General features: G+C 28.4%; 1 protein-coding gene across 1 annotated transcript; it reads right to left on the reverse strand.

The window, feature by feature from the left end:
• Positions 1–1,351: 1,351 nt before the first annotated feature.
• On the reverse strand, positions 1,352–6,238 carry LOC112755534 (protein ABIL2). The gene is made up of 10 exons (XM_025803688.3): positions 5,843–6,238; positions 5,276–5,444; positions 4,937–5,019; positions 4,715–4,865; positions 4,302–4,401; positions 3,591–3,683; positions 3,374–3,416; positions 2,552–2,643; positions 2,329–2,483; positions 1,352–1,646 (listed from the first exon to the last, which is right to left on the reverse strand). The coding sequence occupies exons 2-10, from the start codon at positions 5,399–5,401 to the stop codon at positions 1,479–1,481; spliced, it is 1,011 nt and encodes a 336-aa protein (XP_025659473.1). The 5' UTR covers positions 5,402–5,444; positions 5,843–6,238; the 3' UTR covers positions 1,352–1,478.
• Between the last annotated feature and the right edge of the window lie 6,152 nt (positions 6,239–12,390).

A 12,390-nucleotide genomic window follows, 5' to 3' on the forward strand; every position in this document is an offset into this window, starting at 1 on the left:
TGAGTAAGAACATGAAGCTCATTCTAAGGCTGAACTATTTCATAATTTTACTTGTGTAGCACCATACCTTTTAGTAGATGATGTAACTAACATTAAGAATATTTAAGACCATATGTCACCTTTTACAAGAACAAAAACTACAACAAATTTGTATTTTTAAATACACTATCTATCTTAGACTTGTCTCTTACTCCAAACATATTCTTATAAATAGCTATATCAATCTAAGAGACTTTTAAGCTAGTGTAAGAAATGTTAAATTTGGGGGTGAAAATATGTTAGTACGAAAAGCCGTTGTCATGGACACGAAACAAAATCAGAATAAGCCTATAATAATCATTCAAACTTAAAACAATTCATGCATCAAGACCAAAAAAAAAAAAAAAACAATTCATGCATGGGAAGAGAAAACATAATAGTTAAAGTGCTAAACAAAGCCTATGCCAAACGAAAGAGGTTTTATCCATAATATGAATTTCTCATTCTAGCACGTAACTACTCCAAAGTAATTTTTGTTTTCTAAACTTTGTACGTAAATCCATATGATATATACTGGCATGATTTGTTATTCATCCTATTATCCTAAACCATAAATTAGAGAGAAAACGTACCAGGTACTTTGGTTACTGAGACAGAGATGATGATTCTGGCAATGTTGGCTTGCAAGCATTGAAGAAGAGAGTTCACAACACACACAACACACAGCTCAAATAAAAAGAAAAAAAAAAAGAGAATGCAGAGAATATTTGTTATGCTCAATAATATGCCTTGGATTTGGACGAAAACTTGGGAAATGTTCTTATGGAATATACTTATATGCTCACAAGTCACGTTAAAAAAGTCTTTTTTATTTGCCATGAGTTACGTTAAAAGTTAAAACTCCAATAAAGCTCAAATGGGCCCAAATAGCCCGCCTCTGCGTCATTCTGGGCTCCAATTGGGCTTTGGTCCCCACACATTTACTTTACTTTTTATTTTTCAATTCTTTTCCTCATAAATTCAGATTGCAAAACAATCAAAGTGATAAATGTAAAGGTTAGTTAGGTAAATTCAGGTGTTAAGCTTGGCTAGAATTAGTAATACTAATAACTATATTTAGTTGGAGACTCTTTTGTGTTGGTTAAGTTAGCTATGTTTAGAAATGTAATATAAAGGTAAATTGAATGATGTAACTAACATTAACTATATTCACAAAAGAGTATTTTAGAAATGATGTAACTAACATTAGCTATATTTAAGACCATATGTCACCTTTTAAATTGATCTCTAATTTTTTTTCACAGACAAATTAGTCTATAATGAAAAAAAGGTAGTCATTCGTAAAATAAAAAAATAAAAAAATATATTGTAATGAAAACATCAACAACCATATTTTTTTAATTAAAAAAAACTATTTTATCTAATACAAAACTGATGAGATGCCAATTTAAAATACACACTCCAAATCAATTTTGATAAACTCTGATGTAAAACTAAGATCAATACTCATCCAAATAAGTATATAGCATTTCGTCCTTCTTAGATTTGCGCCTACTAAGTAATGCCTTCAAGAGGCGTTTACTTTTACTAGAAGGTTCCATTTCTCTGTTTTCCTCTCTTTCTCCTGTGAACCTCATTGAAGCTGATTTCCTGGGTTCCGAAGGATTCTGGTAAACACATAATTAAAAAATAAAGAATAACTGTCAAATAATTAACAAAGAATAACTACAATAAGTGTACATTAAAAATCAGCTCCCAAATAAATCATACAGAATACATATTAATAGTATATTTATATATAAATACATGATAATTAATTTGGTAACAGTTTTTTAGTTAGGTGCATTCTTTAAGAAGAATAAAAGGGATACATTATATTAGGAGTAAGTTTAGATTGGTTTTAAAAAAATACTTATTTTTTATTTTTTAAAAAGTTTTTAATTATTAAAATTTTTTTTTATTTTTTAATAAAAATACTTTTTTAAAAAATATATCTAAATATATTTTAAATTGAATAAAAATATTTTATTTTTTTTAAAAAGTAATTTTTTTTACTAAAAAAACCAATTTAAACTAGCATGTTTGGATTTATTTTTGAAAAAAATATTTTTATAATAGACAAATTTTTTTTCATATTTAGATAAACTTTTTAAAAAATAAAAACATCTTTTGTTTTTGTTTTTTTATAAAAGCAAAATATTGCTAATTTAAAAAAAATTAATAATTTTTTTAAAAATATATTTAAATAAATTTTAAATGGAATAAAAGTACTTTATTTTTTTTTTTAAAAAAAATATTTTTTTCACTCAAAAAGCCAATCCAAATTAGCACTGTATAGGGTTCACCTACCCTTAATTTTGCATTACTAGAGGGACTTGGTGTGGTTGCTGTGCTCCTTTGATTTGGAGTGGTTGGTCTGCTTGTCTTGTTTGGTGTTGTAGGTCTACTTGAGAAAGATCCAGTACGTAACAGTGGAAATCTGTGTGGTGAAACCGAGTTCTTCTCTGCAAAAGCTCGTATTAGTGAACAATGAGTAAGATTTATTATAATATTAGTGAAATTATGAATGTACCTAAATCTTTTTTAGGCAAGGTTGAACTTGAAGTGAATGCAAAAGCTCCGGGTCTCTCAACTTGTAAAGGTGAAGGGGAACGCCCTTTATTGCTACATCATGGTCAAGAGTCACAACATGTCTTCTATTTTTATTTAGAAATTAAAAGCAAAAATGGAAAGAATTTTATTCGTAATTCTAGCCATCTTATTTTGGTTTTTACAAAAATATTATTTCTATACTAAAATTATCTATCAAAATCAGTCATTATATATTTATATATAAATATATGTGCTATTTAACTTATTTTTAATGTGTCTTTTATATTATAATATGTATTTTATATTAATAATTAATTTTGATAATTCATTTTGATGTACATGTAACATGATTGGTTTTTTATTTTGACTCACTATTAAAAAAATTAAAAGTTAACTTGTTATAAAAAATAAAATAATTTAAATTTTAAATTTTAGATTTTAAATTTTAAATTATAAATCTAAATAGTTAATATAAAATATAATAAATAAAATTAAAATTTATTTATTTAAAAAATTAAAGTATAATACTCTTTATTTAATAAAAAAACGTTTATAGATTAGTCTTAATAGAAAAATATAAAGATGAAGAAGAAATGAAAATAAGATATATTTGTATATTTTTTGTCTTTACTTTTTAGAAATCCAAAAAAATAAATGTTTGTTACAAATCTTTTTTTACAACCAAAGGAATTTTTATGTTTAGTAGTTTTGTATTTGAATCTAGAAAACAAATTCAAAAGCAACTAGAAATGTTTGAGAAATTCAGAATTTAGCAATGGCATGTTGTTGAATATCAAATTACCTGACTGTGGATGAAGGCGTTTCTCTTATTGTAGCTCGAACAGCTTTGAATTGCAAAACAAATTAGAACAAGTTAAAAACATAATTAAATGAGAAAGTCTAGAAAATCAGCATTTTTATTAACTATTACTAATTGATGGTTACAAATTATAAAATTTGTCTAGTCTCCTAACACTCCTTTTAAATAGAATGAAAACAATAAAGATGAAAATAGATACCATTCCTGAAGTGATGCCAATCATCTTCATCATCAAGGCTGCATCCTAAATATTTCATTCTTCTCAAGCTGGCACCATTCATGCTCTCCCCAACTGAAATTATGATGAATAATAAAAGAGTTTTTGGTTTTGGAAAACAAAATGTGATATAAATATTTAAATAAATAAGGGTAAAGTACTAAATTGGTTCCTATGTTTGGGCGTAATTCTGTTTTAGTCCTTAAGGTTAAAAATGTTTTATTTAAATCCAAAAAAGTTTCATTTAGCATCAATTTAGTCCCACAGTGAGATCAAAGTTAAATAATTAACGGAATGTCCCACATAACAACAGTACAAGAACAAAATCGATAATTTAGAGAATAAGTACAAGCTCCAGAGACACAAAATCAACCATTGATGCATCAATATATTTATTTATCCTTTTCTTTAGTTTTATAGAAAATATTTTATTTACATTGTAAGAAAAATAATAAATAAATGTATTGATGTATCCATAGTTGATTTTGTGCCTCTGGAGTCTGTATTGTTTTTCAAATTATCGATTTTGTTCTTGTACTGTTGTTATGTAAGACATTCGTTAATTATTTAACTTTAACTGTAGGACTAAATTGATGCTAAATAAAACTTTTTTGGATTTAAATAAAATACTTTAAATCTTAAAAACCAAAACATAAGGATCAATTTAGTACTTTACCCAATAAAAAAACTTGCCTGGCAAAATATAACGCTTATGATATTTTGGAGCACTAATCACCAATGATTGTTGGGTTCGTCCCTCGTGATCCATAAATGCTTCACACGTCCTTATTCTCTGTATTATTAATTAAGGGAAAAATCCATAATGTTAAAGAGATAAAAAATAATCAATACAAACAGTTTAAATTTGACTATTTTTAACAAATATTTTTGAAAATTTAATTTTGATATACTAATAATATAAAATACAATCATTCAATCATAATGTTTTTTTGGACGACTATTCATGTAATTAATGTAAACTGTATTTATTTTTATAAATATGACGTTATATGATTAAATGTCTGTATAAAATGATTTTATATTAATAATACATCAAAATTAAATTTTACTCTTTAGTTAGCAAAAATTTCCGAGGAAAAATATACCTGTTGAATGCAAGAAAGACGAAGATTTGCTTGAGAAAGTTGAGAAACCTTGTCATCCAACAAATCATTGACCTTAAATGTCACAGATCCTAAATGGTCCACCGTATTCACAAGAGCTTTGATGGCATAATCCTTCAATGTTTCTATCACTCTGAAAACATCACCATATAATTAATTAGCTTACACACCAACCAACTCAATTAATTAATTAATTCAACTCACGTCTGTTTCTGCTCATCATTGTTGTATGAGAGCTCAAAATATTCAGCTGCTGAGTATAATTGTGTTCTCAGATTCTTCAAATCCTGAGAATATATATATAGGTGAAAAAATGAACTTATGTAATATGTACTATTTATTTAATACCAATTTAACTAAGAAAATTAAAACAAGATTTTCACGCTTGAAATTCCAATATTTTCTAGAGTCCACTTACTTAATTAAGAGTTACATATTTCAAATCAAAATCAATAGTTCAACAAATTTAATGACAATGAAAAACAGGGAATCAAGTAGAGGACAAAATTACAAAAAGCTAGAACATAATAATCAAAGTTTTACCTGTAAACTATCATCAAAAAGCAAGCTCTGCTGCATGAAAACCTCATCATAATTAGAGGACACCCGATATACCGGAGCCGGCGGCGGAGGTACCACCGCCGGCACAGAAGTTGCAAATTTCCCCATGAATGAAAATCAATGGAAAAAGTTTTGGCCGATTCTTATATATCTATAAAAAATGGCAAAAAAGTAAGGTTATGACACAAGAAAAATCATTATATAATGCATATTAAAAGAGATAATGAGACATTATTATCAAGGAATATGTATCTGAATTCTGAAATAGTAGATGTGAACGTGCATAAACATTAATTTTAAGAAAATCAGCAGAATGTAACGTGGTAACAACTAACATATACTAATATTATAGTATAATGCATGCAATTTTTTTTATTTAAAAATCTTCCAAAATTCACAGCCTTAACAACTTCAAATCTTTTTAAATTTTCAATAAACATAGGCAAAGTTAAATCAAAAGGGTAACTTCATTATGTTAACTAATTGGTTTATTACTAGAGAATCAAATTGTTTATATGCAAACCCAAAATACAGAAACTAATAACTAACCTTTGTTGTATCTCTTTTCAGTTGAGATTCTTGATGTTGTTTGTTTCAACTCATGAGTGGTATGGAATACAAGGACGACACATTAATTTGAACCAAAGTGGTGAGAGGGAAGAAGAAAAAAGAAAAGTCAAAAGGAGCACGTTGTGGACCAACCCTTCATTCACTCCAACACTAAGGAGAGTGGTTTGGTGGTACTCGATGTGTTTGACTAAGCATCAACAAAAGAAAGTGACGCATCAAGGTTTCTAACAAGCCAACCACTAAAGTTGGAGAGTTATTGAGAAAAGTAGTGTCATCGAGACAGAAACATAGGGAGGAATATAATAGTGCACATAAATCATAATGCCATTGTCATAGGTAGAGGAATTCGATAACAAGGAATGGGAACTTTGCTTTGTTTTTTCATTAGCCATTTCATTTACAGGAATATTATATAAAAAAATATTATTTGTACGTAACAAAATTAATTATTTAAGTTATTATATATTTATATATAAATAATGTATTTTTAATATTTATAATAGTGACTAGCTATTGTTATATTATATATAATACTTCTTCTATGCTAATTTGCTAATTTTGTGGATCTAGTTTAATCCAAAATGTTAGTTTATGTTTTGGGAGTTCTTAAGCATTTAAAAAGGCTATTATGTTTACCGTTGCGCCTATTAATATATGATTTTTATTAAATATATAATAAAAAATATGAGATTTATTAAAATAATAAATATTTTATATATTATTAATAAATAATTTTGAATTATAATATTAGAAATATAACACACATATATATAATATCTTAGAAAAAGAATATCTTTGAAAATGTGCAAGAGATGCAGCTAATAAACATGATTAAATTTGAGTCAATCTTTACTAAAACCACTGAAAAGATAAAGTCTTACTTAACACATAAAGACTAGCATGACCATATCCAAATGTGTCACTTTGAACTTTTAATAATTATATATCTCACACTAGTTATATCTAAAGTTCTTAGCACTAACAGAGTTACTATTGAGTATTGAGTATTGACTTTATATGATACTAATGCATTATAAAAAACTAACATACTATTAATCTAGTCTATAAGTTATAACTCAAATCATATAATCTTTCTATATTCACCTAAAAGATTATAAATTCTAATCTTTTTATTTTTGATAAAAAAAATACTATTAATCTATCCTTTTATACATTAAGTATGAATTTTAATAATAAATTTTTTTCAATTATTGTTTTATAAAATTGTATTTGATTTTAAAAATAAGATAAGATAAGATATAAATAATAGAAATATAAAAATCAATATTTTTGTATTTTATTTACTAATAAACTAAAATAAATTATGAAAATTTAATTTTTTTATTAAAAAAGTTTAGAAAATAATATAATAATAAAAATATTAAAAAATAAAATATAAATTATATTTTTTGTTAATATTTATATATTCTTTTTATCAAAATAAATATAAAATATATTAATTTAATATTTCTAATATATATATATATATATATATATATATATATATATATATATATATGTGTGTGTATGTCTCAGTGTTATATAAAAAAACCGAGCCTAATAGATTAGATAGAAGATAGACATAAATAGATACTAATGATGAGAAAAGGTTAGCAGAGAACATTCATTCCCTCAATTTCTTTGCTTCGAGAAACAGAAACTGAGTAGTGGTAACCACTAACCACTTCTCACTTCTCATCATTGCCATCTTATGGGCTCCATTTTTTTTTTCCTTCCATCAATTTCGGGAGTTACGTAATTAGATCTGAAAAGTGAAAAGGCAATGACTATACACACTAGTGTTTTGCTTTTACCTTTATGGGGTTTCTGACCCTATTTTTTCAAAGTAAATTATTTTTAAAGCAAATTCTCATTATGTTCTTAAAATTGTGTTTTGGACAATTAATGGTAAGTAATGAATGTTATTTTTAAAATTTTCATACGAAATTAAAAATAATAAAAAATAAAATTGTCCAACACAAAAATTATAGAATACTAATTCGATAAAAAATTGTCATATACACAAAAAGTCACTATCAAATTATTCACCATATTTATTTTGTATTTAACTTATTTTTAATATATATATTATATGAATAATCGATTAGAATGATTTTTAGTGTATTCGTTGGATGTTTTTTTTTATATTTGAAAAGTGAGTGAGGGGATAAGGAATCATGCAGTTGATATAGAAAGGTTAGCAAAGCAGTTGATATGCAATAATACCGAGCATAGGCAAATGATAAATAGTTCTTTATTTTTGGACTTGACAAATTTAAATCCTTTTCTAATTAAACAATGTCACTTGCCAAGTTCTCGGTATCCATTATGAAATCTGATAATAATCAGTGCCATTGTTTGCGGCAAAGTGGATGGGTCCCTGGATTGCCCCTTCCACTATGTTTCTTTCCAGTTTATTATTATTATTATTATTATTATTATTATTATTATTATTATTATTATTATCAAAATAAAAAAATATACCCAATCCTAAAATGAATAAAAATTTATCTAAGGGAGCTGACCTCATTTACACATAAAAAAAACTTTTAGTATTAAAGTAACTTATGTAAATTATTTTTTCATTAATAATAGTTCATTTTTCTATTAAGTTTTCGTAAAAACGCATTAATTTAACATCGAAAAATCACAAAAATTATTGTCCGACTTAGATGGTCGACAAAATAAAGCGACGAGATCCAAATTAGTATAAGGAGTTATACACACAGATTGTGGTCCGACCTCATTAAAACTTAAAAAGAGACGAGTCCAAAATGAATCGCAAAAATAACTTATTAAAACTAACTACTTAAAGTCAAAGCGAAACCAGCTAAGGGAAACATATAGTCCCGACCTTACAAAAAAGATCAATATCGTGACCGACCTATTATTGACCGACATCATTAATATCAAAAGTTATCAAGTGACTTAACGAAAATTTTTATTAAATCACAAAAGACTATGGAAACAACTACGCCAACTAAAGGCAATCCAAGAAAAAAGACATTCATACAAAAAATCACCACAAAACATAATATTGGGAAAGATTTTTTAAGCAACATACTAAAGCAAAGAAATAAAATATCCAAACTACAATTATTATAAAAGGTTGTTCATAAAAGACCCACAAGTCGAGCCATTAGATATCACAAAGTAAAACTAAGATAGAGAAAACTGCTCATTGGAAGTCATGTTGGTGTTGGAAATAAGGAGTATGACCACAATCTAATCAATTATGTGTCAAATAATTTGTTATTATTATTATATTAAAATGTTAATATAATAAGGTCCTTGATTAAATTTAGAGATTTATCATTGTGATAGTGATCATAATATTGAGAGATAAATCTTTTATAATTTAATCAAAATTGTTCTTGGTCATAGGATTATTAAAAAGGACATTAATAATCCGGAAAGATCAATATATATATAATGGTCTTCATTGGATGAAGATTAATAGATCTCATTTATTAAATTATATATATAGATGGTGCATATAGAGATATGACTATTGAATTGACTCACTTTGAGAATTCCTAATGGTTATAATTACCGCATATTTGTTAATAGGATATTCTCAAGATGAACATAGTAATAGAGTTTCCTTTGACCTGCGACTGTCATAGTAATTAACAATGTATTTATTATACTTTGATTCCGGACACCTAATACCCTAGGGTGCTAGTTGAATGGATATTGGGTATGATTTAAATACTGGTAGAATTAATGATTAGTCAATAAGGAATCCGTCAACTCTCGGTAAAGAGTTTGAACTCTATGATTATAATGACTGAGATGAATAAAACCTTGGCCAAGGAGATTGAATGAATGAAGAAATGAGTTTCTTAGGTCATTCATAGTTCATTATAATAATGGTAACAAGTTAGAGTTTGACAATTAAACCATACTCTAAGGGTTAACCAAGAGCTGGAAAGATGGAAGGAAATATACTTTGTTCTTCTAAGGTTCTTAGTAAAAATATATTACTTCATACTATCGGGCCGTTGAGGAGTGTTGTTAGACGCCAACCTTGATTAGTAAATTTAGTACGACTAATTTACTACCTGCTTAGTATTGAACCTATGGGGTCACACACTAACGAGTGTTCTAATATTTGCTATAGAATTATTTAATTATTATTTTGATTTGATCAAATAAATAATTATATTAATTCAAATGAAATATTATTATATTTTTTGCTAGCACCAAAAATATAATAATAATATGATAATTGAGAATATTAAATGAGATTTGAGAATAATTAGTTATTCTATTTCTAAATTTGAATTATAAAGTTGGATGAGATCCTAATTGATTCTGTTTCAAATTGAGTTATGATATGATTCATAAATTTGAAAGATTCAAATTAAAATAGTAAGATATGATTTAAAATTGAATTGAGATTCAAATTTAAAATCAACAACAAATCTCATACTATATATAGGTATGCCAAGAGTAGAGGTAAACAGGAGAAAGACAGAGAGAATAACAAGGGTTGTTATTCTTTTACCTCTATGCACATAAATGTATGTGAGACTAATTCTTAGAGAAGAATTTTATGGTGTGCAAAGAGTTGCAAGAGGTTTCTCAATTTAGATCAGATGTCCATTTGTCAAGGGTTTGACAGCAAATGTTGGTCTCGGTGTGGATACGCATAGAGTCTTCGTACAATCGAAGAATAAAGTTTTTACTAAAGCGTCTAAAGGTATTTAGATCTGATCTATTATATATTATTATTGGAATAAAGTTTAAGCACAAAATAGATCTTTAAGGATTACTTTCTTTTCTTCCGCTGCGTGTTATGAACACATGGTAATCCTACAGTTGGAGGTGTCTTTGGCCTGTATTATAGAAGATGGGGAGAGTTTCAGGCTGATAGGAAACAAGCTTGTATTCAATCCGAGTCGGAAAGCTCTGAAAAGCTCCCTCAACTCGGACATCCGAAGTCTTTGGGTCGAGCACGGAAGTGTCTTCTTCGTCATCAGGACCGAAGATGATCTTTCTATCAACCACGATTATATCAAGACTGATAAGGGAGAGGCCGAGAGGTCTACCTCGAGAGTTATAACTCGGAATTAGGCCTTCAGGTTCTGAACTAGTTCATCCATCTCCTAAGCTATAGTCTCCTCCAAGTCCGCTTACCTCTCCCTTGACTTAGCGACCTCATCCACCAAATCTAGCTTCTTCTCGAAGACCGTGGTATTGCTCTCCTCATCCTTTTTTTTAAACCCTCTGCCATGGCACAAGCGGCTTCAAATTGTTTCACCCTCTCCCGAGCCTTCGCAAGGTCAGAAATAAGCGCCTTTTTTTACCCTCTATCTCGTTTTTGGATTCCCCTAAAGATGCCACTTTAGCTTGCAGGTCAGCCAAAGAGTGTCGAGTGGCACCTAGAGGAGTTTTCTCCAATTTTCTCAACAAAGCAGAGCACACCCCGACCGTCTGAATTCCACCATCGGGCAAGTACTTGAAGAGGGTTCTTCACAGAAATATCATCCATACTAACAAAGCTATATGAAAGAATGTGTTTCTCACAAAATTCTATACCATCAAAGTCTGGTTCATAGACGCTTCCTAACTCAGAAGTTTTATATTTTTTAGGCTTAGGCTCGGAAAAAAGGAGGCGCAAGGAGAATTGCTTGATTGCCAGAGTTAGAAGGAGGAGTAAGAGGGGGATGAGTTGGATCAGGAGTAACCTTAAGGGAGGTAGAGGCACCCGATTCTGACTTGGAAGGAGAAAGAAGATTGCATGACTCGCTAGCTTCTTTTAATTAGAATAGTTCGAGCAATAACATTCTTTCTAGCAGAATGAAGAGTTTTTATGATAGCTGATTTTTCAGTCATTTTTTCTGCATGACATCAAAGTCGGATCATATTAGCCAACAAAATAATCAATTAAATTGTAACTACAAAATGAAAAAATGCTATCTAGCTCGGATTGGATTTGGCTTGGATTTCCTGAATATTTCTTGGTGTCTAGATAAGGAACTCGACCCCAACACTCTTGGAATAAGGCGATTACACTCTCCTCAACTTCATCCAAGTTATCCAAGTTGTACTTAATAACTACAGGATTTTTCTCTCAATACAAGCTAAAAAGGGACTCATCCCTCTCATCCAGAAAGAAAGGTCGGACACCCTCAACAGATCAGACTTTAAAGAAGTAATTTTTAAAGTCGTAGAAAGAGTCATCAAAGATGGCAAAGACCTTCCTCCCTTGAATAGCTCAGAAGGAGATACATTCCTGCTTCCTAGAACTAAAAGGTTTAGTAAGTATAAAAAGGTAAAAGAAAACTTTAATAGAAGGAAGGACATCGAGTTCATGATAGAGAAGTTTATAAATTTTTAGAAAACCCAAGAGTTGGGGTGCAGTTGGGAAGGAGCGACTTTACAGAGACTAAGGACCTCATATTCAAAGTCGGTGAAAAAAAAGGATAACCCCCAACTTTGTAAAAAAACATTTATACACATATATGAAATGACGTTTCGACTTGTCAAGTCGAAAAAAACAAATCCTTTCTTCAGGATCG

The sequence above is a fragment of the Arachis hypogaea genome, chromosome 6 (assembly GCF_003086295.3).
Source record: "Arachis hypogaea cultivar Tifrunner chromosome 6, arahy.Tifrunner.gnm2.J5K5, whole genome shotgun sequence".
Classification (NCBI taxonomy): domain Eukaryota; kingdom Viridiplantae; phylum Streptophyta; class Magnoliopsida; order Fabales; family Fabaceae; genus Arachis; species Arachis hypogaea.

Coding starts and splice junctions, on each gene's coding strand:
- LOC112755534 (XM_025803688.3), bottom strand. CDS start 5,401: ATGGGGAAATTTGCAACTTCTGTGCCGGCGGTGGTACCTCCGCCGCCG. Junction 3,684..4,301: donor TAAGCGTTATATTTTGCCAG/GCAAGTTTTTTT, acceptor TCATAATTTCAG/TTGGGGAGAGCATGAATGGT. Junction 3,417..3,590: donor TTGGCATCACTTCAGGAATG/GTATCTATTTTC, acceptor TGCAATTCAAAG/CTGTTCGAGCTACAATAAGA.